Source organism: Haemaphysalis longicornis, unplaced genomic scaffold (assembly GCF_048455015.1).
Source record: "Haemaphysalis longicornis isolate Haplotype H1 unplaced genomic scaffold, Haemaphysalis longicornis Haplotype H1 scaffold_10, whole genome shotgun sequence".
NCBI lineage: Eukaryota > Metazoa > Arthropoda > Arachnida > Ixodida > Ixodidae > Haemaphysalis > Haemaphysalis longicornis.
In genome coordinates this window covers 71877534-71903166 of record NW_027526204.1, presented here as the reverse complement: position 1 = coordinate 71903166, position 25633 = coordinate 71877534, and the positions used below count along the sequence as shown (strand labels likewise).

General features: G+C 46.3%; 1 protein-coding gene across 2 annotated transcripts; it reads right to left on the bottom strand.

The window, feature by feature from the left end:
• Positions 1-790: 790 nt before the first annotated feature.
• Nmnat (nicotinamide mononucleotide adenylyltransferase) lies at positions 791-25332 on the bottom strand. Of its 2 annotated transcripts, XM_077689827.1 has the most exons (9): positions 24985-25332; positions 19270-19426; positions 17130-17278; positions 14315-14403; positions 11902-12003; positions 6955-7013; positions 5750-5851; positions 4341-4372; positions 791-2543 (listed from the first exon to the last, which is right to left on the bottom strand). In XM_077689827.1, exons 1-9 carry the CDS (start codon positions 25061-25063, stop codon positions 2449-2451), a joined length of 864 nt encoding a protein of 287 aa, XP_077545953.1. In that variant the 5' UTR covers positions 25064-25332; the 3' UTR covers positions 791-2448. The 2 variants fall into 2 exon arrangements, with proteins under 2 accessions (XP_077545953.1, XP_077545956.1); XM_077689830.1 differs by lacking the exon at positions 4341-4372.
• Between the last annotated feature and the right edge of the window lie 301 nt (positions 25333-25633).

Below are 25633 nucleotides of genomic sequence, written 5' to 3'. Positions count from 1 at the left end.
CAACGGCTCCCAAGAGCTGTTTCTGCGCTAAAGAAAGTGGCAGAACCACTTTCTTGCACAAGCTTCGAAATATCTGGAAATTAGGAAAAAACTATCAGTAGATGTGTGCTCAGAGGGCCTCTAGATCTCAATGCCAATTCAGAAGAAAGCAATAATGACTGCACACGACTCTGTGCATTTGGTACGGCAAACAAATTTTAACATGCGTGATTACGTCCCTACTGTTCTCAGTGGCACTCCCTTACTATTGGTGCTAACTTTCTGCCCACAATAGCCACAAAAAGTTTTTTGTGTTGTGAAAGCTGTAGTACCAAGGAAATTGCCAACTGAAATTCAGGTCTGAACAGCTTAAATGCTACGAGTTGAGCCACAGTAGAGTGCACGTTAGACCATCTGGGGCAGTAGTTCAGTGTCTGCCAAAACCATCTCCAAGTAAAACCGCCGTAGCCCGCAACTATACTTTTTCATCGCAAGTAGAGCCCCCAAGCCAAATCGTCACATGCTAGACAGCTGAAAGAATGCAAACATAAGCCCATCAGCTATCCTGACCGCTTAGATGATTGTGTGAGTAGTTAGTGATTGTCTCTCAACTCGTTCTTGATACTAATATCAATCCCCCACGCGACACATTTTGCACGCAACCCCGCAACTCTACTTAGGCATTGCACCCAGCCATCCCCGTGACGCTGTCGTATTAGCACCGTATTTTCCTCCACAAAACACACGAGTTGTGTGAAAGCATGTGTGTCAGGCAGTGCGCCATCTCATTACAATAAAATCACGTCACAAGTCTCGGGAAATACACTTTATTTTTGCCATTCACATGCAGTTCCTTTCCGTCAATGCAAGACGGCACCAAATTCTAAAAACTGCATGCAAAAAAGAATGAACGTTCAAGCATGCAGGAATGCTGCACTACAGCCGAAACACAATGCTCTGAAATAAAGAGAATGACCCGACATTGGGCTCACTTGGCTCAACAACATGGGAAGGCATGCGGAAGCAAAACGGTCCACTGAAACTCTCGAGAAGCGAACCAGTCACATACAAGTACTACTACACTCTTAATCGAACCCTCTGCTGTCGTACGTCAAAAGAAAAAGACAAACAAACTAAAAGCTGACACAACCATGAGTTGTGCCCGCAAACAAGGATAAAATTAACACTTCGTTTGGAAGCAAGCATTCTCACGCATGCATTCGCTGTCCCTCTAAAACAGTTATTGCAGTGAGGGCTGAAACTTGGCACACCGCAGTCGAATTCCACTGAGACAGCAAGAAAGAAGAAGAGTCAAAAGGTAAAAACTTCCCTAATGGCAATCAACGCGGAACGCAGCCTCCCTTGCGACGCACTACAAAATACAGCTACATGGCAGCACATCAAAAGCTACTCAGCTGCAGTTACAACAAAGTTGGCACACGGTCTATGCTAAGACAAACTACGCGAAATTGGGAGACACATTAATAAGGAATGGGCGACAGAAAATGGTACAATCAGCGGCCAACAAACACCAGACTTTCACAGCTGCAAGCATGCTTTTGCGCTGTTGATCAGTGACTGGTGCCGTCTGTTGCTGACCTGCCTTCCATACATCAAAGCAATTTACATAGGCACTGAACCTATGTACGGCTACAAACAAGTCCATGACGCTAAAAACCAAAATAAAAACGTGCCTCACTTTCAAATGCTGCTGAGGGCGCACCTCGCGTTTGTCTAAGGAGAAAGTGCCACATGATGCGCGGGTGATTTTGAGTCGAAAAAAAAAGTGCAGTCTCACGCAACAACATGCAGTGGTTACTTTGCGTTAACATCCTCCCACGTGTTTCCAGAATGAGCTGGAAAGCCGACAGAAACTTGGACCGCCTTGCACAAGCCCGTTTTGATTGCTTTCCCTACTGGCTATGTTGGGACAAGTTTGCACCGACATTTCCCCGGCTGGCATGTTCGTGAAATTAAATAAGTGTGCAAAAAAAAAAAAAAAGTGCTCCGATGAATGTTTCCCAAGCATACATTCCAGCTACTGCTCATTCGCTTCTTCAATCTAAAAATGCCAATGCAGTCTACCGCAGCGAAGCAACATTACATGGACTTGGCGCATATTGCAAGTGAACTGCCCACATTAATACTGATAATCGACGTCACCGTCTCCTCCAACCCTGGAAGCACCACCAGTTGGAGAAGTGGGGAACATGCGTTCTAGCGAACAGAATTACGAAACAGATCCCGGCACCTAACGTTCAAATGTCCAAGCGCACGCACCGACATGCGAGTTGTTAGCAATGCAGCTGCTGCACCAAGGTTGACATCTTCAGGGTGCAACAGCTTCCCTGGCTAGCAGCTTCGCGTGGACCATAGTTGGCTGGGACGAAAGGGGGTAGCCACAGGAGTAGCCACGTAGCCCACTGGCGCTTGGTAGGGCCGTGACGGTAGTTGCAACGGTGGCGCCCCCTAGTGGTCGAGGCCAGCGGTGGGCTGCGGTTGTCTGGAACTGTCACACGGCCGTCTCCTGGCCGTCGTCCGTCTCCGTGTGGTTCGAGTTGACACTGCGCGTGGAGTAGCGGAGGAGCACCGCTTAACGACACAGCGTTGCTGACTAAGCTCATTCATTCTATGCGCAGCTAGCTGCACATATGCCAGGTGAGTGCTTCGGATCCATATGCAGACCATCCTTAGGTGCTGACAACTGAGTTCTCTGCTGCTGAGGTTTGCTCCAAACGCACGATGAGAAGTTCCTCAAGTTCCAGATGCTGGAAATGGCAATGGTACCCGTATAATACGGCTACAATTTGGATGACACTCGTACCTTACAGGTACAAGAAGTGCTCTTTTTATGGCAACTGTGTTTCCATTTGAGAATGACCTTATCTTCCAACAGCCAGCAAGGCCTAGTCTGAACGTTGAGAAAAAAGAAGCTCACTGTGATGCTGAATTACGCGCTTAGGCACGTAAGTACACATTTTTAATAAAGGTGCCTCCAATGAGTTCCATGATGTTTTAAACACAACAATTGAACACGTAAACTTAGAAAATGAAGCACTCGCATCAATGGCACCCAATAACTAGGTTTCAACAGAATACACCCTTCTTCAGAGGCAAAACCAATAAGCACCGATGGTACGTTACTACAAAACACTACACAAGTCCTATAAAATACAGAGATCTCTAACTAAAGCGAAGAGCAGTGGTTAGATAAGGACAGGGCTTGCACAAATAGGGGAATGCTTTCGTAGACATGAAATAGGTTATTCAGAACCAGCGGCCCTAACAAAGGCAGGCAGGCATTGTCATCTTTGCAGTGAACTTGTATCAAGCTGCTTGCGAACTTGCTCATGCCGACATCAGCACGTAATCCAAAGCAAAACTACAATTATGGGCATTGGTGTGTCACTGCAAGAGACCTTAACAATCATGCTTGCAGCGGCAGGCAGGTAGCGCTGGCACAAAGCCAAGACAATCCAGTCTCGACAAGGCTGGAATGATGCAAACAGGGCCGTACCCAGAGGGGGGGTTTGGGGGTTCGAACCCCTCCCGAAATCTTTTCAGGCAGCACGTAAACAATACTTACTGTTGCTTTCAGCAAAACTACCCCCTTCCCAAAATTCATAACCCCCCCCGAAAAAAATTTCTGGGTACGGCCCTGGATGCAAAGATGTCATTCATTGTTTGTCACACCATGAAGATCTGACTTCATTGGAAACCTGACCTCCGAGTTGCATACTTGTTGATGCTATTGAATGTGTTACGGCACTGACACTAGTTTGGCAGCTACTGCTCACTAATGCTGAAAAAAAAAGGCATTAAAAAGCGGGAAGCCTCTCGCCGTAAGAAGTGTGCCAGCGCTGCAGACAAAGCCGTTTTTCATCTCATGGCGTTGGTGCATTGGTGTGTGCATCAGTGTGCATCATTCGATGGGCCACTGCAGCAGAAAGGTTAAAATGTATGTGCGAATGGGCAGTGAAAGTGCGTTGACAAGGAATCTGTCAAAGTATCATTACTAGCTTGCTGCCATTCACAAGAAACAACATTAGGCTAACAATTAGGCCCTATTTTCTAGCCTACAGGGAACACTTGAACTCACTAAACTTCGAATACACTACCAGTTACACTGCGGAGAGATGTCTTCGCATTTATAAGCCGTTTTACCAGCCTGCTTTGATGCCTCTGTGCAAGAGGCAACGGAGGCGTCAGCAGCTGCAAGATTTTGTTGGTAGACTTCCTGCCCAAGCCAGATGGAGTTCCAGTACAACAAGAAGTTTAACTCTCGGATATGAGGCTTAAAATAAATTTCTGCTGCAGTGACCCGCTTATGAGAGTGCACAGGGCCTTGTGGGGCTTGTTACCTTTTGCTCTGCGGACGTGGGTCAAGCTCCGACTGTTGTCAGCACGGCAGGAGCCATGAGGTTGTTTGTGGGGTAAACAACGGCACCGTTTTAATGTCACAACCCGGCACCAGCTAGGTGCCATCCCTGCCCCGGCAAATCCGCCTCCTTGACACTATTGCATACGAATCCCCTTCCCCGAGCACCCCAAGTGGCTGGGAACGACCTCCCGTATCCCCCGTATTTTCCGTATCCCACTGTTCTAATGAAACTCTGAAATCATTAACACGCCCTATTTCACCGAACTTTCCAGTGCAGTCTGCAAAAATTACCTTAAAGTCTTCTATGACATACACACTATCAATTGCACTGATTCTTTGTTTCTACGAATTTTTTTTTTCCGCTGACGTGTATGTTATTTTGCAGGAATTACTGGAGCTTATAAATCTCTCAACACACTTATGGGTGGCTTAAGCTGAAGGTAATAACTATCCTTTTTTGACCCTTTGCTGGGTGTCTGAGATGAACAAAAAAGTAACAAGGAAAATATTTTCTAGTACAAATTTCAATTGAAAGTTTCGTTCATCTACCTACATGTATATCATTGATAAAAATACAATAACGAAGTTTTACAGAAGAACAGGACATGGTGACAAGCAGCCAATGTCACTGTGCTTTAACTGGACCCACAACTTAGTTTCTCAAGCATATCCATGCTAGTGCACATAAAAGTACAAACTTATATCAAAAACATGAAAATTATTCCTAACCAATCTAAACGAAATATTACTAATCTGAGACCAAAACTACTGAAAATGAAAATGTTGCGACGTTTCACACCTAAACTTGTCATTACAACTCTAAGCGTATCACGTGACCTAAAAACAATTCTGCCAGCTGAAATTTAACTGAGGTTACTAAAAGCACAAATGCATATCCCTTCACAGGTTATGGTTATGTTATGTTCCACATTTCGAGTGTTTTCAGATCAATCCTGAAGTCATGTTGTCTTTGCATTCAAACAGACGACAGCAGCTACCCCCCCCCCCCCCCACACACACACACACACATACACACACATTCTCTTACTCTGTAATACATTGAATTTTTTAACACATACAATATTACCTGGGAAAAAAAAAAGCTTTCAATTTCAGATACATACATTGCCAAACTGGCAGATTTTATTCTCTAGCAGTCCTTGCCCCTACAATTGAACTGTAAGTGCCTGCTTATAACCACACTGAACTGTAAGGTGCCTGCTCATAACCACACTTGAAGAAAATGCCAGCCCTTAACAAGGTAGCACAAGTTTCATATCCGTGACTACCACCACAACAAATGACTAGTACTGTATGAGCATTACTCATGGAACTGTAAAAGAGGGCCCCTCGCCCCCGAAGCTACGTGAAGGGGACAGAGAGACTCACTCTTCTGTGCTCGAGTGCATGTAGAGGCTGTTCTCCCGGATGTAGTCGATGACCGAGTCTTGGAGGAGGTACTTGACACTCTCGCCACGCATCAGGGCCCGCCTTGAAGGAGAAACGGCCATCACTGCCACTGTTAGTGCTGCTACACATCCACGCTCATGCACTGAGAGTGCTTTCCGCTGCATCTCCTGCTGTTACCAAATTGTTCTTTTGCAAGAGTTGTTCAATGAAATTTACAACACTCATTTAATTCAATGTTACTTGCCTCGATAACAACAAAAAACAACTCCTTCCTAAAATAACACGCTTACTTGTTATATATTGCTGTTTTAGGCAAGGTTTATGCTTGTTAAGCTTCCCCACGCAGCTATGGCATCTTGCTTTTCCGAGGTCACACAAAGGCAGGTGCAGTGCAGTGAAGCCAGGACATGCATATCACGCGGCAAAGCCGATATCTTTGTTGTTGCTACTGTTGTATTGTTGGAAATTTTGAAACAGTCAAAACGCACAAATAATCTCCACAAAAAGAGTAAACTATACGAAGTTTCCAATATTTTTGCACCTTCAGTAAACAGGAACTTCGAATCATCTGCTTCAAATCCCGAAATGCTTCTCCCGCAAGCATGTTCTTTGCACCAGTTCAGAAAGTTCAAATTGGGGTGACTGGAAAACTACAGATTAATTCAGGCCACCCAAAAGACCTTTTAGCTACCGCGCCACAGTCTTGACACACTAGCATTTTAGTTGTTTGCCTCCATCAGAGTAATAAACTTCGCAGCCAAAATCAAACCAGCCTCGTGATCAGTTCCACCACCTTCTGTTACAGATCGCACTATTTGCTGTGCTTACTGCACTGGCATAGTTAAAGGAGCCATGAAGACAAGATACGAATTTGGATCATTAAAAAGACTGCTTCGCCCCCAATAACAAACATATCAATATCATCCCAACCTTAAAACAAATACAGTAAAACCTCATTGCCAGAGACACTGTTACCAGAAGCACTTGGTTACTAGAAACATTTGAATGAAAACAGTTTGGCTGGTTTTTTAATGTTCACCAAGACGGCAACTTTGCATACAAGAGACTGTTGTTACAAGAGACACGTTTCTTTCCCTGGTCCCTTGAGTGTCTCTAGTAACGAGATTTTACAGTAATAAATGACGTAATACTTTTAAATGTGGCAAACACAACCACAGGCTCACCTCACTGCCGTGGCACTGATCTCGTTTGGAATCCACTCTGTGACGACGTGAATGTGACTCTGCGTGAAAAACAGGTGTGGCCATGTCACCAGCACTGCACAGGGTATGCATGAAGTGTGTCTAAAACACTTGCTATCTCCCCAAGCCGCTTAGACTGTTCTTTATTCAGGGGTGAGGCAGCCCAAAGAGATTTGGGAGCAGTTTTCGGAGCAGCAAAATTTCGATTTTGGAGCAGAAGAATCTTGATTTGGAGCAGGTAGGGACATTTAATACATCGTCTTGTGAGCTTAAAAAATCATTATTGCAGCAATTTGAAGGGTCAAGTACACATTCCAATCAGTTTTGAATACACAGAACACTGAAACAGCCTTACGTGAAATAATTTTTTAAGAGTATCACAAAGTTCTGACTGCACTACCTTTTTCCTAACTAGTGATATTGTGTTGCGGATGTACGCAACACTGACAAAAAAACTGCCGTTATCATTATCAAATTTAAGGGCTCTGCAATTGTGGCGTTTTTTTTTATCATTTCAATGCTAGAATTATTATTTTTGTAATCCCAGGCTGCGTTGTACGAACGAGTGTAGTCACGGCAACAGTTGAGCAACTTCGAGATAATGGTCGCATAGCCCAACCAGCCTACCCGTTGCAGTCCGTGGGGCGCACGTCCACCCGGTGATCATTTGAGTAGCGTTACTGTTTAGCCACCTAGATTTGGGCATTAAATTTCACTTCGCATACATCAAGTGTTATTAGTCGCGTGCTATGGCAACCATGCAGTCCTGCAGCTATTGGGCGCTGCCTGGACAGGTCGCGGCGCTGCAGCGCAGCCCGCAACTTTCGTGCCGACCGTTCCATCCCGGGCTGAGGCTCGCGATCGCGCTTCGAAGCACAGCAACACCTCAGCATTTTATAACACCACAACGAGCCAAAAAGTTCAATTCACGAACCCGATTATTGACGCACGCACCGCGTTTCGCGCTCAAGGACAAATCACGCCGAAGTCGTAAGCCCCACATTTCAAAACTTTTCTACGAGCCGCGCAACTTCTCGTAATCTCGCGCCAATCTAAACCATTAACGTCACTGTTCAGAGCCACAATTGATAGAATGAATAGACTGGAACCCAGCTGATAGCGTAAAATAAACCAGGGAAAATATCGGCGATGCGCAGTGAGCGCGTGAAGTAGGCAGTAGCAGGCAGATCAGGCGGCGGCCATGTTTGTAGCCACAGCGATGCCTAATCGGGAAGGCCGTTTTAGCGAACCCGGACAGAAAACGAATCGTGTTTTAGAAGCTATCGTTTGCTTCGTTTCAGTCTTTCTATTTTTTCCATTTCTGTTGACCGACAATAAAAGCCGTCACCGGGGTGCGAGAGGCTTTCGTCCCCGCCGGAACTGACATGAGCATCGAAATCCGTGCCTTTCAGGCTCTTCTGGAGCAGTTTGGCGCAATTTTCGCAATTTTCATGCTTTTGGAGCAGCTTGACGCAGGAAAATGGAATTGTATCAAAAAGGCGCAATATGCGCAGCTGTCTCACCCCTGTTTATTTGACGGTCCGTCTGCACGGCTGTTATGGGAGCCATGCTTGCTACGAAAGGCCATCCCCAGTGCACGCGTAGCCATGCACTGATCGTCCTGTTACTGTGTGCCGCACATCGATGGCTACTCTGAGCCATCAGGTGCTGCTGTGGACCACGTGAAGCCCCACCCGATCCACAACAAGGACAACATTAATTTTGAGCTGTTACTCGACAAAACAACCTTGTGCTTATATTGACATGAATGAGCAACCGCTGCATGCAATGTGAAACTTCTTTTTCGACGCCACAAGTTAGTGAGTGACAGGGTGATTGCAAAGGATGCCAATTAGGGGCTGAAACCCACACATAGAAGCACACGCAAATTTGTTCGACGATTGTGTACTTTACTAATACTTTGGGCATTTCAAATTCCCAAAGCTTAATTTCTTGTCTTTCAGCCTGTTCCTCTTCAAAAAGAAAGAGGGCAATTTTTCTGTCATTAGATATCCCGACATGTTATTTTTCTGCTGGAATTATGGTCAGTCATTTTACAAAAATCTGCGCAAGTGCGGGGACTGAACCTGTAAAAACACACAAGCACTGCTCCTCACCTTCTACACATTCAAACTATACTTGGGTGTAACTAAAGAACGACAACAGAAGTTGCCCCTGAGCCTCATTAATGCAGTCGGCTGTTGCTCCGTGCGACAGAAAGAATGCGTTACTGGGAGTACATCGAACGTAACACCAGTTGTTTCTGTGATTTTTTTAACTTAATCTGCTTGTAAACTATGACAGTGACGACGAGCAAACCATGCCACAAAAGCACACAATTTAATGCATTACCCGCAATCTTCTTTTAAAATGTGCGCATGCTTGGACACGAGTTCGTTACTTTGGCAGTGCAATACCCTACATAAGCTACTGCTGTTCTTAACTTCTACCTGAATACAGCAGAAAAAGCAATCTGAGTTATTGTGGCTCCACTGTTCCCAAAATGAGACGAGCAGAATTGGTTGGTTTTAGATCTAAAACAAAAGTAAATGTTGTGAATCTTATTACGGCACTGAAGTGTCAGCGAATCTTCTAGCAATGTGGTTTTTAATATGTAGTGGCTTTCGGTGATTTCCCGGCTTTGGTTTAGCTAAGGTCTAAATGAAAATAGCCCGGGTTAGCTGGGCTGAGACAAAATTGGAGGCGACGCCTGTTTCCACACTACAAGACGTCTTGCGTGGCTCACTCAATGCTGGTCAAATACTCAAAAATTTATTCCGGTGTTAAAATGTTGTTGTATGGGTGCTGGAAACATGAAACAGAGATGCTAAAATGTTTTTTTTTATGCGACGAGATGTTGCGATACTTCCACAATTTCATTAAAAAAAGCATCTGAAATATTCATAGAGGAATATCAGCACTGTACCACCACCAAGGCATTCGGTTCAAATGTGCTTTGAGCTCATTCAAGCTCCCAAATGCCTTCGAGATGCAAATTCCAGCTGTCGCAACTTTCGGAATATTGAAAACAGATTAATGAGTTAACATCAACATTTTTTTAACTACTGCATAGAGCAACTGATTTTTCCCTAACTTACAATACTTTTTAAGCAGAGAGCAAACGCCTTGAAAGTGATTCCCAATTTGTGAAAAAGAAATACCGTCTAATTGCATTCATAAGTAGTTTTAGACACGAATAGCAATGTTTTTATTCGACCAGATTTAGGGGAAATCCTAAAGGTGGAGTAAGTTTTTGCGAAGGAATGTTTGACATCCACCTAAATGCAGCCAAACGGCTACAAAGGAAAGCTATACAGCTTTGAAACATTCCTTCGCAAACATGTCAAACATTCCTTCGCAATGTTTTTATTGTGAGAAACCACACATTATTGTAAACTTAGCTCCACTCTACGAAAACAGAAGTTGATAGCAGCAGTGTTACTGATGTTCAGTTGAAATTCATTTGAAACGCCAGAGTAGCAGCAGCATTAATCTAACATACGCAAGACTTACTGACAAGAAAATTGCATCAATTTCTCTCGAGCAACCCTGCCTTTGCAAGCAGGTTTTTTTTTTTTTAAGTTTGTCCCACCTTTGTGAATGGGTATAAGTTCCTCTGCAAGAAATAAATGCCACTTTTGTGGGCTGAAAGATTTAGATTATGAGGAAATGTTTTATCGAATTATGAAGTCACTGAAATACACATCAAGATTGGTCGCTGAAAAAAAAAAAAAAAGTGGAAAGCAAAAACACGACTACCAAATTCCAGATCCAGGTAAAACGACTTCACCTTACTTTTAGCAATAAATTCTGGCCTCAATACCGCAATACAAATCGATCCATTAAAAAATGTATTTCACTACTTAGACGAATAATTGCAGAGAGCCCCTTTCAAGTTGAACGTGTTGGATAAATGAGTAGCGAGTGAGCTATGCACCGAGCTCCTTCTAAGCTGGCTTTCCTGCTACGCAGGAATGCATTGTTGTGAAGAAATTTTTCCACCGGCAATATAATCTCGCTCACACCAAAAAAGGAAGACCCTCGCACCTTTCATTAAAACATCATACGCCCCATGTATCCCTGCAAAGCACTACACAGTGACCTCCTTAGAAGTTGGCTTTATTACTGTACAGAAATGCTTCGCTGAGAAGACATCACTTCAACTTGCAATGTCTTCACTTCCATCGAGGCAACTTCCTTCGATGGAAGTCAAGGAGAGAACTGATGGAGGTCGGTTCTTCGACACCTTCACCAGCGTAACTGTGGGAACGTACGCTTATCCGATGCACACACATTAAAGAGGACAAGCAAGATCCAGCTGCACTCTCTTAGCGACACAAATGAGGCTTACTTGCTGACATAGAACACATGCACATTATACCTGTGCCACACGTACACAATTCTTGTGCACCCTTGGTGCCGAAGTTTTGATGAAGACGAAGGTCACAAAAACAGTGGCAAAAGGCAAAACATCGCGTCACTCATCGTGCTAAATTTTTCGGATTTGGCTACCACTGGCAGGCGATGGCAGCTGATGAAGCCACTTTTAGAAATGGCTCACACCATTTTTAAGAAAACACTGTTTCTCATAACGTTTTCTTCCACAAAAAAAAAACAAAAAACATCTGTAACCCATGTGAGATGTTTTTCTCTACGTTAAATACTTCTAAAATATGAGTGAATTTCTCTTTTTGGTGATGATCACCATCATGCCTAACACATTTAATGCCTTTGTGTTTTGCGTGCAGCATGGCCCGACCAGTTAATGTCATTTGGCATGTTAAGGCCTTCAGCACTTAATGCCATTTTTTGTGTACGTGTGGCATGGGTATTACATTGTCCCATAATTTTTACTTGAAATGCATCTCGATGACCTAGAGTGCTAAATACAAGATGACACCGCCACTGCCACGCAGCGGCCCTCCCTACCCGTAGCCGGTAGAGGATGTCCGTGTCGTAGATGATGCGTGCCACGTCGTAGCCCGCCCGGGTCACCACCACCAGGCCGTACTGAGTCAGGATGTGCTCTATCTTCACGACCGAGCCGGACCACCGGGATGGAAGAGGCGGGCAGGGAGGGAAGAGGGGGAGCAGGAGGAAGACAACACGGCAACGCATCACTACCCAGCACAGGCCGCCCTGGTGCCTGTGCGAATAATAAAATTGCACTCAGGGCCCCCACAACGAAGATGCGGGAATCACTTGTACACGTATAAATGCATCTATTCAATAAGGTCATACAGACATCACGCATTAATCGTGTCAGCTTGACAAGGAAAGGATTCAACTCCAGATATGAAAAAAAAATTAGCAGTGGCTTTGCTCGGCTATGCCAGGATAAACGTTGCATGAGCTAAGGTTCAGCACCTGTACTCCAATTGGATTAGATTTAATCCAACACAATCCAATTTATTCCAATCCAATCCAAATCAAATGCAATCCAAGCCAATCCGATCCAAACCAATCCAATGCTTCTCGCACTTGCACAGAACGGCCCTTCACGGCACACGCAAAACCGCTCAACCTCGGCCAGTGTAGCTTACGCTACGAAAACAGAGTTATGCTCTAGCCGGTGCTGTCATTTTTTCTCTGTTGGAATCACAGTGGTGCCACGGATGAACGGTGATTTGGAGCAATTTTTGTATCAGCAAATTATTAATTTTGGAGCAATTGGGAGCACCTAAATGCCACTTTTGGAGCGCCCTTGGAGCAACTAAACAGCAACTGCTAGATGTGTCCAAAGCATCTCTCAACACTAAAGATTGACCAGTATCGTCCAGTAATTCATGTGGAGGTCGTCCAACAGTGTCAAATTGGATGAAAGGCGCTTCAAGGTGATTTACACATGCAACCACAAACGAACGGCACTGCTGAAGAATAATGGTGTTCTTGTCCTTGCTAGGGGACCACTTTTCCAAAGAGTCACTGAAAACACTTCCCAGTAGGCAGGCTCGAACATGCATTACAAATAGCTTTCACAATCGGCTCTCCAAATAGCCCCAAAATAGCCAAATAGCCAATCAAAATATTTTCCTGCCAACCACAAGTAGCCCAAATTGGTTATTCATAGCCTAACCTGGCATTCCTGGAATCAAGCAATGGGATTTTTTTTCCCCCGTCTTTCAAAACAGCCGCTACGTCGCCACAAGTTTGATGCGATTAAATCCCCTGAGTACACTCCACCCAATAGCAAAAATGCAGCGAAACATAATTTTCAAGGTATGTAGTTCCTTTTTGGTGTGGATAAAAGGCAACATGCAGCACGACAGTGAATATTACATGTCTAGACCCCACTGCGAAGTAGCAATTCTAACAGGCCGCACGTGATTTGCGCGACATAAATTTTGGAGCACTTGCTTGCGAAATTGTTTTTTTTTTTTTTATCAGGATGGCGCAGGATACCTCATCTTGTGTGAATTGGCGCATTTGGCGCAGAAGTGCGAGCACTGCAAGACATCAAAATATGGTTGAGGGAAATGAGGAAACTGAATTAACTGAGGCTGAGTTACCGAGACTCAACTACACTGCATTTACTTATCGCATTTATAACTTTGTGCATCCACTTTTTTCACTGCACCGGTCAAAGCAAATTCCCAATTAATATTTTTCTACTTAAATGAGTGCTACAAACCACGTGAACTCGACCAAAAAGCAACTTGCATGCAGCCGTTTCGATTCCCTAAAAAAAAACATACCTTTACCTCCACAAACCACCTGAGGCTGGCAACCTAGCGAGCTGTCTTTAGAGTACTTATTTGCCCACTGACATACCACCTTTTCTAAAAAGCTTACCAGTCTTTAGGGATGGGCAATATAATTAACAAATTGTGAGTGTTGGCCCACTTATATTCTTTGAACACAGACGTTTCCGTTGCCAGCTTTACACATTCAACGCTCAGTCTTACAAGTGTGAAAAAAGCTCATCCAGTTGCCCCCAAATGAAGCCATGTTGTTGCTGCATTTGCACTCTATCCTAGACATAGCTCTTGAAGAAACCTTATAGAAACACTACAAGCAGATAAGCCTTAGAGGTTCTCTAAGAGATAATAAAAATCGGGAACGAAGGTTCTTTTCATGGAGCTGGAGTTGCGCTGTCGTGTGGGTTAACTAAATATTGCACACACGTTTGCACTACCCACAAAAATATCAAACACCACCAGAGTTGAAATGAGAAGAATAGCAGGCAATCAGGTAGCACACACCCTGTACCCTGTATTCTCGCTAAGCTAAGCTAAAACTAAGCTGAGCTAAAACTAAGCTGAGAGTCAGCGCCCATTCTTTTCCTCTCCTCGTTTGTCTTTTGGCGAGGCTCGTGCTAAGAAGTACAGCGAACCGCACTCACGTCTTGGTCCGCCCATAGGCCAGGCACCCGGAACGACTGCATCAGGTCAGCTCCACAAAGCAGCATCAGCTGCACATTCGACGAGGCCTCTGCACAGAGCAAGAGCATGCAACTGCATCACATCACCGGTCGTGCGAAGCACAAGGAGATAGAGAGAGACCAACAGCTGCAGAAGTCCATTCTACTGGTAAGCAGCTTCCCAGAGTTGCACTGTATTCAAGGGGCAAATGGGGCTCTTGAGAAATTCGGGGAAAACACGATTGTGTTAATGCGGTAAGGGAAACACTGCTTCGGGGGGGAAAACACAGGCTTAGCGCGACCAAGGGCAAACAAAGATAAGATGGGACGAGCACAAGTTCTCCGCCTCTATTAGACAGAACAACATTTTCCAATCTGTGCCTGTGGAGCACATTAAAGCGTGAAGGCATAGGAGGACTAAGACAGAACATGGGACAAGAGCTGTTCTGTCTTAGCTCTTGTCTGTCGTCACGCTGTAATGTGCTCCACAGCTGAATACCAACTTGCCCAGCAACACATCCTTCTGCACAGTTCATGGTTTCCCCCAAAGATCCACCGACTTGCCCCCCGACAAGTTCTGCAGAAGCACCTCAGGCTGCGATTTGCTACTCTGCTATTTTCATGGTTCAAGGGGCAATTCCCGAAGGGGACTGGGATGATGTGTGCAATTGAAGGGCTGGAGACGAAGAACAAGACAACAAAATTTAAATGTGCCGCCAGCAAGTGGACTAATCAGAGGAAGCCCCAATGAGCAGCGACAAATGGGGCAATGACTCGTGAAGTTGAAACAGCACAGCCCATTTAGAGAATGTCGTAACTGCCGGGTGAAAGAATTTACGCCCAGGACAAGCGGGCTTACAGGAAGGCAGGAGAACAGCAGGAGCAGGCAGCACGAGAGGCAGACGGTCTGGGAGGAGCGAGACAGGGGGATGTGGCCAGGCCTCAATAACGCCATGCAAGCCTGGGCTGGAGCGGGCCAGCATCGCATCGGCCCCATCCTCCGAGTCCCAATCTGTGCATTGGCGGCCCCAGCGGTGATGATGGGGCACCTACGTCGAACATCTACGGCTGTCAACCTACCGTATAATGCGGAATATAGGTCGAGGCGGAATATAGGTCGACCCCCTTACCTTGTAGCCGAAAAATGCAAAAAAAAAAAAAAAAATAATTAGGTACCAACAATTGTTTTATTGAGACTATAACTTGTTTCGTCTCAGATTACTCCTTTAAAACTGTCTGAAGTGTCGTCGGACCACTGCTTCTGGCTCGCTGTTGTCCTCGTTGCAGTCCAGGGAATTGCTTATGCGGCACTTCTTAAACACTCGCAAGATGATGTCATCGTGAAACGAGCGCAAAGCATGGGACGCTCGTGTGCAGACCGGAACGACAGCCAGTCTGTGCAGGCGGTCAGCAAACGTCTTGGGGTATCCATTCGTAGAGACATCGCACGACGCTAGCGGACAAAATTTGCCCCTTTGTACAGCAGCACAGGTGCACAGAGCAGCGCCCATGAAACGAGGCCTTCCGAGCGTTGCATACTGAGAGGTGCCCCTTCAGCTAATGCTGCTAGCAACGCTTCTTTTGGTGATACCGAACTGGCGCAAGGCGGACACGTCATTGGCCTTGGAAAACCACCAACTTTTCTTTTAAATGCTGCTGTAAACTGGCGCCAAGTGCCTAAACTCATTTTGAGCAAGAAGAAAATTGCACGCACACATTCGCCGACAGCGAGAGAAGCAACAAAACAAAGATGGCGTCACGTGCGATTGATGGTGGTGGCGATGGTGCCTTTGGGGTTTGGATGGGCTCGATGGGCTTCCCGGCCGCCAGATGACAACTGCCAGTGACTGCAATATAGGTCGAGGGGTGACTTTTCGGCAAATTTTTCTGTAAAAAATCTCGACCTATATTCCGCATTATACGGTACGCTCTGACCATCTTCCCGCGGCAGCGCTTCCTGATCCTCCCGGGTGCCTTCTGCTGCCACACCAACAGTTTCAAGACCAGGGGCTGCCTCCTGCTGTGTTGGCTACCACACAGAAGCCGCTGAGGAACCCCGTCGGGACCAGTGGCACTGACAATGTCCCAAAAATGACCATGCACATCGATGCCAGCACCTCGACCAATACAGCTACCACCTTGTCACGGCCCTGCAAAGTCTACACCATGTCAGCGCCGGCGACAGGGGTAGGCCCGTCCCCTAGGGACATTAGTAAGTCACAGGACATTACTTAGAGGGCCCTTGTATAGGACGTGTAGAAATATTAACGTTGGGGATGTACAATATGCGGCAAATGAAACGCAAGCACGAAAATATGAATCAGAACATGCAAATAGCGCGATTTCTCTCCATACAAGTCAAAATGACGCGTGGCTTGGTTATAACAAAGTTCGGGAATGTGGCTTTCCGAAGATACCAATAGCGAGCCATTATTAGACCCCAATGAACAGATTTTTTCTATTTTGCATGTTCTGATTCATATTTTCGTGTTCGCATTTCATTTGCCGCGTATTGTACACCGTTGTTTGTTGTGTTTATGATTTCGGGGTAGGAGGTCTTTTCAGTTAGTTTTGTGTTGTTTGGTTGTCAGCGGGCTTCAGTGGTTTTCCTTCCCGTAAAATAAATGCGCATTTTGTTCAACCCGTCAATAACCCTCTCTGGTCCAGCTCTTTGAGCCAGCCAAGACACTGGGTGACAGCTGTATCCATAGACTTGGACAGCGAGAATCAAAATCGTTCGAGGAATGGTCAGGCTGGTGCGAGTGGAAGGGAGGGGGATGGAGTAGAACAGACTTGCCATTGAGGTTCTCGTTGCTCTGTCGCCGCCGGCGCCTCTTCGGGCCCGGCTGTGTGGGCAGCCCCTCGGCCGACAGCCGCTGCCGGTGGTGGTCCAGCACCCGCCGCGTCTCCGTCCAGCACTTCTGCTCGCACTCCCACGTGTCCAGCCTGGGGGGGACGGACAAGGAGGGGAACGAGACGGCGTTGGGGCTAGACAAGCTTAAAGGGGCACTGACACAAAAATTTTGCATCTTGTTTTTTTTGTTGCGATAAGTAGCTAGTGACCTACCTATAACCTGTAGAAACCTCATTTGCTTCAGCGTGTGACGGTTGTTTAATTAGAGGCATTTTTAATGCGGCCAGTCGCAGTTTCGGTTTCAGCGAGTGCCGTGAAACGGTGGATTTTGTGGATTTTGTGTGAACAAAGCTGACCACGTGACCGTCGGAGGGATATCACAGAGCAGAGCCGCCGTAGCACTGTCGAATCCGCATCGACGGCAGTTTCTGCGAATGCCCCCACGTACTGATCTCGTGGGGCGCTTAATTAAAAAGCGACCGTGGATGTGTGTGACGCAGGCGCTGCGAGTGCAAATGCTACCGCGGCTAAAGAACGACGCGCGACGCTCGAGACGGTGGGTGGCAAGACGCGCACTGGGAGCAGCCGGCCGGTCTGCCTACAGGTCCGCCTACAGATGTGTTCGGCTTAGCACTGCGGCGGATATTCGAGTGCCGCTCTCGTAAGCGGTGCAGTTGACAATTTTTAATGCAACCCGCCATCGCATCATTACCTCCTTTCTCATGTAAGCCACCATGGTCGGGACTTGGGGACAATTTCGTGCAGCGGTAACAACCTATCACTCGAGCTACCTGCGCCACTTCGCGGCCGTGGCCGCCGCCTGCACAGCGACCGTGCGGCTAGCTCAGTGGGCTTTTCGTGCCTCCGGCGCGTTTTTGCATCCAATGGTAATAAACAGTAATAGAAACAGAGTGCCTGGAATCGCTGTAGAACTTTGGTAGCGGCCAGCTGCCCGATTAGCTGATGAAATCACGGCGCCTCCGCCCCCAACGATCGGGTCGTTCGTTCTCGAGAGCACAAGCTCCGCCCTCCGGCCCTCCGATTGGAGCGGCGAGCCGGGCGAGCCGGCGAAAAACGCCAGCAGTGCGGAAGCGGCAAACACAAACTCGTGACGTGTTTGGATGTTTATTTACACAATATCCTCGGGATGTCGATTGAGCGTGGTCCTCTGCTGGCTGCTCGGTTGCGTTTCGCACACTTTAAAATTGATTTTAAATATGTTCTAGGCTGTATTTGCCGCTGATATTTTGCAGATGATGTATATGTGTTCCCACCAATCTACCTCCGAAGTTATCTCGCCTTCAAAATTTTGTGTCAGTGCCCCTTTAAGACACATACTGAGAACGTCGGCATAAATCTATTCTGTGCACCTAAATGAGGCCCACTCTTCCCTGCGCAACCATTCGTCAAACTGCACAAAACTGAGGTGCCACCAAAGGCTAAATATGAAAAACTCTTGGCTTCAACTGAATGATCATGGCTTTAGTCGCTCTTTCAGCCACAAACGTTGCTTTGTTTCATTAGGAATAAACAATTACAGCTGCATTCCTCTCTACTGCTTTTCCCTTACGTTCGTTATAAATTTACAAGTTTCTTCATTTACTGCTTGTTTCAGAAAAATAGTCTCATCTTGCCATTTACAATTTATGACATCCCAGATAGCACGGCGCAAAAGTGCATACAGTGGCGCTACCAACACATTTTTCGAATTTTTGGCATAACTGAAGAACTGTTGATGTTGATATTGTAGCGTCCCTTCTCAATGCATAAACAGAAACTCACAATAAGTAAACACTGGGGCCCCCTTGGAGTGAATTCTAAGTTTGCAGTTTGACCCGGCAAACCTGTCCGTAGGGTACAGGCCCGTCATCACGGACATCACTTGAGACAGCTTGGAATTCTGTAATGTGCATCACAGTTAAAATTGGGGCTTCTGGCACTGAAGCCACACTGATTCAAGCGGGTCACCATAGGGGGTAGTTGCGGTCAAAGTTAGAACCAATCACGATTTCTTCAACGTGTGGATCAAAATCCTTCCGAAGAAGTCTCGATGAAACAACTTTGTTGTGGAGCACAGACTCACCGGACCCAGGGGTTGGAGGCCAGTGCGAGCGAAAGCATCCGGCACCGATGGGTGGCTGGCACCAGCCCTGCCTTGGAGTAGCTGTCGGCCACGGGGGACATCAGGCCGCACACCACCTCCACCGAACTGCTCGACGACAGGTGGTCCCGCGCCAGCTCTGCACAAAAAGCCATTCATTCTGGGCTAGTAGACATTGCGCTGCAGAGATTTATGCAAAGTTCCAAAGAACGACGCTAGCAGTGCCTGCTTGAAAAATCTGCCGTAAAGCTCTGTAGCCCAAAATTTTTAAAACTTCACGACAACGTTACTTTTCTGCAGGAAGCCAGGTCACTCCGCTGCCACCAAACGCATCCGAAACACTTGAACAAACATTGAAGTAAACCAGCCTAATTTTATTTTGGCGCTGTGCTGCGTGGTTCAACTCATGCAACTTCACATTTCTCTATCCAACGGGAGCATAAATCGAGACTTAGGTCACTTCTCAACTCATAAGGATAGAAAACAGCGGGCACCCAATCTAGATGCACGTAAAGCCTTGGTAAGGTCAGCTGCTTTAAAGGGGCCATGCAGACAAAACACAAGTTTGGTTCATTCGAATGATTGCCTATTAGAATTATACTGACACCACTTTTAATGCACACTTCACTCAAATAAGCTATATAATTAGAAAAAAAAAGGGAATGGCCATGCGACCCACTAGGTCATTTCCCGCAACAGAACCTATGATGTCATACCAGCCAGCTCTGTGATTGGTTGAGGCCGGCAAAAGCAAACAAACTAGGCAAGGCTTATAAGCTTGCCAAACAAGCTATTTGTGCTTAAATTTAGGGCACATTCTTTTTATAGCAGTAGAATGGTGGGGCAAACAGTGGAAGTTACGAAAGTACACGTGAACATAGAAGCACCAATGCATACTGCCGGTGGTACTGCGCGCACAATTCTTGTTTTAGCTGCATAGAACTCCGGTGCTTTGGGGCTGTCTCAGACGCCACTGGCCGATTGGCGTAAGCGACGGTGTCTTACGTGACCATATTTATCAAGCATACCCCATGTTTCATGAAATGATTACTTTCTACAGTAACAGAAACAAGCCAGGTGCAAACAGTCAAAAACAAAGCAACGGTGGACAACAGTCCGCGGCTGACTATGGTGGCGCCATCTGGGAGGACTGACGATAAGCAAGGCCGCAGAGTCGAATGACGCATTGGAAGTTCATTTGAGTTCCCGCCCTTGTGACTTCATGGCTGACGCCACGAAAACACATGATTTGGTGAGAGAAACAAAATTTTAACCTAAATTGATTAACTTCTCAGTGAATACGGCATCCTTTGCTGCCAGACAAGTGCTGGGGGTACTATAAAACATGAAATCTTTCGAATAAAACAAACTTGTATTTTGTCTCCACGGCCCCTATAAGGAGAAGAGGAAAGGTGCAAATGCGGTAGGCACAGTTTTAAATTAAGTGTACACACATGCATATGACCGCACACAAAAACATGTTTTTAAACAGCTAATGAAAAACACTGCTCAGACTCCAAAAGAGGCTATCTTTATCATTCTGCCTACACCTAATGCAATAGAACCCAGATGGGTTTATTGGCTGCCTGCTGCTGCTTCAGGAGACAGAAAAGCCCCACCACATAGCCCCAACTTAACAAAACGCTTAGGGCAAGGGATCCCAAAATGGCCCAAGCAGAGGCATTCCTTCGGTTCTGCAAGCACCTTCGTCCTTTTCTTCTCCTTAGTTCCGCATTACAGCCTTAATTCTAAAAACAGAGTACAGTAAAAGCTCGTTAATTCGACATCGGTTAATTCGAACCCCCCACCCTAATCCGCCACAGCCCTATATATTTCAATTGGGGAAAACTCCGGGTAGTTCGAATGCGTCGGTATCCAGAACGGTTAATTCGAACTATGATCCCCTGGTTTCCATTACTCATCGTAGAAGAAGTCGGCCCAGAGTGAATGCAATGTGTTGCAAATCCAAACCAAAACAAATATCCTAGAGATGCAAAACAGCGAAACAGAAAAACAACAGCGTGGCGCGCGCACTACACTACTGCAACAGCTTATTTCGCTTTTACGGAGGGCGCCAGTGCTCCGATGCGTGCCATTATTAGTTACGAAATCACCAGCCACAAATGTGTAGTTATGTCTAATTCGCGATAAAGAGTCCCGAGGTGGCTTCTTTGTGTTCCACACGCGCAGTGTGGCGTGATTTCCATTCATTCTAGCGCCCGTCCGCTTAATTCGAACAATTTTATGGTCCCCTTCGAGTTCGAATTAATGAGCTTTTACTGTATTGTTCTCAGAAGCGGCTGTGACTTGCATAAAGGTGTGTTTCCTGGAGGCAGATTATTATACTGAGAGACCTCACAAGCTCGAAAGAATTTACTACTCCCCTACATTCCAACTGCAAAATGTTCTGTACTACCACAAAAAAACAAAAGAAAGGAAGACAAGCTAGAATAAAGGCAGAAAACGACCGGTAAAATAAATCGTTTTGCTTAGGTCACAAGGTCACAGCCTATACTCTCTGGTGCAATGATTCTAGGTTTTTAAACCGAAGGCTCTCTCGGTGGTACCATGGTGTCCTGTCAAAAAACGAATGCATTTCCCCATAGACTGGTCTGCCGACCGAAGAGCTCTGATAAGGTCTCTGGACCCCCAGCGCGTGCGTGAAACCGGGCTTCCATCGTGTCAAAACGGTCACTCGCAAATTGCAAAAAAGGAACGGTTCAAGATGAGACAATACACACATCGATCAAGAAGGAGGAGTACAACAGTGTACCTTCATCTCATAAACCACGTACTATCGGTATACATTTAGATCGTTCGTAGATGCGGTCACTTAGTGCGCAAAAAATCGTTGCGTGGCTTCGTTCTTCGCCTGCGATTTGGGTCTTTTAAGGTTTGAAGATTTATTTGGCACACTTTTAGCTTTCAGGCTCCTTTCAACTTTATTTAGGAAGGGACAGTAACTTTTCATTTGCAACAGCCGACAACAATTTTACCGTTTCTTTCAGCTGCCCATTAGCATCCAGGTGATACGTTAAGATGGAACTAGAAGCCCCGCTACAATCGTGCAATCATGCTTCTTGGCGGTGACTCAGGTCAGCAGTCGTGAATCGCACAAACAAAATTACGCGACATCACAGAGACCCGGTGAAAAAGTGTTTGGGGAGTAGCCACTGCTTCCCCTGTAGCCTCTAATATCTCCAATATTAAGTGCAGAGCACTTTAGGCGCTCGCCTTGTCGTTCTAGCTCGCTCGCTCGACCCAAGTATATAGAGCACCAAGGCGGCGTCCCGGGGTAACGCTGTTGTTCGTGGCGTACCCCAGAGGCTTCGAAAGCCAAGCGGTTTATATAGTCATAGGCGTTCCAAACTCGTGAAACACTGGCGCTTGTCACGCATCTTCCCGTTGTTTAGCGCAGAGAAAACTATAGGTACATTTGAGGGAAAATATATGTAATTAACCAGCTGCACCTGCGTTCCGTTAGTTAAGGACGCCCGTTGGGTTGGTTTTTACGATAGTAAATGCAAACTATGGCAGTGCAACGCTGGCACATGCGGGGAGAAAAGCACAAAGAGAACAGAACTCCCACTGGTGCAGTTGCAGGCAGAGGGCACGCGAGCACTGCGAAGGCGGGAAATTTGAATTGTATGGGGTGGTAGCAGTAAGCGGATAACGGCGGTACAGCCCATTATGGCGAAGCACTGCTCTGCAGTTCCGACAGCTTTCACAATGAGTGGAATGGCTTTAATTTTTTATTAGAAGTTTGCAAACAACATTGGCATCGCTGTTACCAAAGCAAGGCAGTTTTTTTAATGAACCAAGTTTTGATCTCGTCTTCATTGTACTCGTTAAGAGTACTTCTTCCCTTCTCTTTTTTTCTCAGTTCCAGCCTATCTTTGAATACACAGCATGCTCTGTTTTACAGTTGGGTCACAAAGAGGTGCAGAATAAAGAGGATAAAGAGGTCTGCAGGATAAAGAGGTCTGAAATTGGCAGAGACAACTTTTCCTCAACGGCTCCGGGAGGCACGACGAAACCATTTTCAGTTGAAATGCTGATGCAGGTTACTGTGTACAGTTTGTCGCACATTTTTATACAACAGGCCCCTGTCAGGCAGAACAGTCAAGACGAAAGTAATTCCTCAACTGAAACTTTGTGGGAATTTCCTTCCCCTCACAGCATGTGTGAATGCATAATGCCTTGATCACATTTCCATCACTGAACCCTTCAACATACACTTTGTCACTCAGATAGAGGAAATTTGGCTTGGAAGTTGTACCTCAAACGCTGCTCATTTACCACTGGTGATACGCCAGCAGCTGCCTGACTGATAGATGTCAGACTCTCCAGTTCGTTGCCCCGTTTGAGGTCTGTGACTCCGATGCGGAAGTAACTGGCACTTGAGGTTAGAACTGGCGACTGACAGATAACAAGATAGCTTGCGAAGCTACATTCATTGTTACCTGCAATAAAAGTGGCTTGCATAGTAAATAATCAATAAAGATAGCTTGAAAAGGTATCTTTACCGACAACATTTGATCAAACGAAGCTGATAAGGTCGCCATTGTACGGGGCATATCAGTGCTTCACCATAATCATCTCGTCTCTTCGTCTAAATCAATGCACCGCTCAATTTACTTTCCTTAACATAAACTCAAGCAAGGCCAGCTTTCACAAAAAAGTCCCGTAGGAGGCAGCGACAGGAAACAGCGTATCGAGCATCACAAAGCATGTGCGGCATGATTACAGGAAAGCGTTTTTTTCTTCCTGCATGTGCTTCAATGTCGAAGTATGCGTGTCATACAAGGCATACAGGAAGCTTCTTTCTTTTCCACATATCTCTTCCCGTCTAGACTGGCACACGTGTCATAGAAGACATACAGGAAGCTTTTTTCTTATTTTCTACATATCTTTTTGAGCCTAGACTAGCAGGAAACGCCAACATCGGCGACAAACGGCGCCGGCTGCATGTTTGACTTGCCGCCGGATGAAAAAGAAAATATAAAACGCAAAAACGGCGCCGCCGTCCGGAGGGGGGAACATTGCACGACATTGGCCACAACGTCCGAAACGATTGCCCGGTCTCCCCGATCCCCCTGGCTCTGTCTCTAGCTAGGATGCCAGCAAGCCGTCATCCTAGAAGCACGGAGACAAACACGCAAACGAAAACAAACAAGCAAACAAACAAAAAAAGCACCTGCAGGCTGTCGCACGTGATCCAAACGTCGTAAGGTCAACAAGCAACAGCTGATTAAAGAATGAGGATCGAAAATTGTCAAAACGGTTGCGGCTGTTTCTTTGCTCGGGCGTTCGCACTATCCACCGTTATCACGCAGCTGTCGCTACCGTTTGGAGACGTTCTCATGGCATGGCTTCAAAGACGCATTGTTGCGAAGGTGATCGAACTGATTCAACGAGCGTTACGTTGTACGCCACAAATTAAAAGAACAAATTAAAATGTGAACACAACATCGGCAACTCTTTTGGGGGGTTTGTGCGGGTTGTGTTGCGGATTAAGTAAGAAAGGAATCGGGTGATCCTTTAACGCCCGTATCTATCGGACACTCTTTTGGAGTAGCCGGATGATAGTGCATTCATTCCACTCGAGAGAACGGCGCATATGACAACCGAACTTTTCGAGGCTTCGTGACAACCGTTAGCAGCTCACAGACGACAAAAGACGTGCAAGGAACGTACCGAACATTCGAAGGTGCATGTTTGTCACGGGGTTGAAGGAGCCGCAGGCCAGGAGAACGACTTTCTTGGTCGCCGGCATGGCGATGTTTTGCCGATGCGGGCCGGCACACCGTTACGCAACAGAACTCAAGCGACGTCGCCTGTCAGACAGAAATAACGCAGTATATTGAACGAACAGGGTAAGAAATATGGCTGGAGCCAGCAGCCGAGTCAGAAGGCAGGTATTATTAGCAATGGCGGGGCAGCAACGACCAGGCGCCGTCTTCAGCGAGCTGTGCCGTCAAAGGACAGAGAGCACGGTCACGGCAGTCACGGTCGTCATCTGCATCTGCATCTGCCGCGGCCGACTTCCGACTGGATTTGGATTGGCGTAGGCACGCTAGTCGGTCGCAGCCAAGTACGCTGTGCTTTCGCGCTTTCGCGCTCTCGAAGAGCGCGCGTGTTTTGAAACGAGTCTGATACCCGCCCAGAGCAGAAATAGGTGGGCGCCAACACCGAACTCACCGGCGCCAAATCGGAGTTAAAAATGAGACATAGTTGTGGGATAAATAGCGAGGCAGAGAGGAAAAAAAAATGTCAGTGTTTCAGTCTTGGTTCCAGCGATGTAGCTGTGTGCGCAGACTCCTCCACACGCTTTCTGTAATGCGCC

Coding starts and splice junctions, on each gene's coding strand:
- Nmnat (XM_077689827.1), bottom strand. CDS start 25,063: ATGCCGGCGACCAAGAAAGTCGTTCTCCTGGCCTGCGGCTCCTTCAAC. Junction 12,004..14,314: donor GCCTATGGGCGGACCAAGAC/GTGAGTGCGGTT, acceptor TCGGTCGTGAAG/ATAGAGCACATCCTGACTCA. Junction 2,544..4,340: donor CCACGTCCGCAGAGCAAAAG/GTAACAAGCCCC, acceptor CTCCACGCGCAG/TGTCAACTCGAACCACACGG.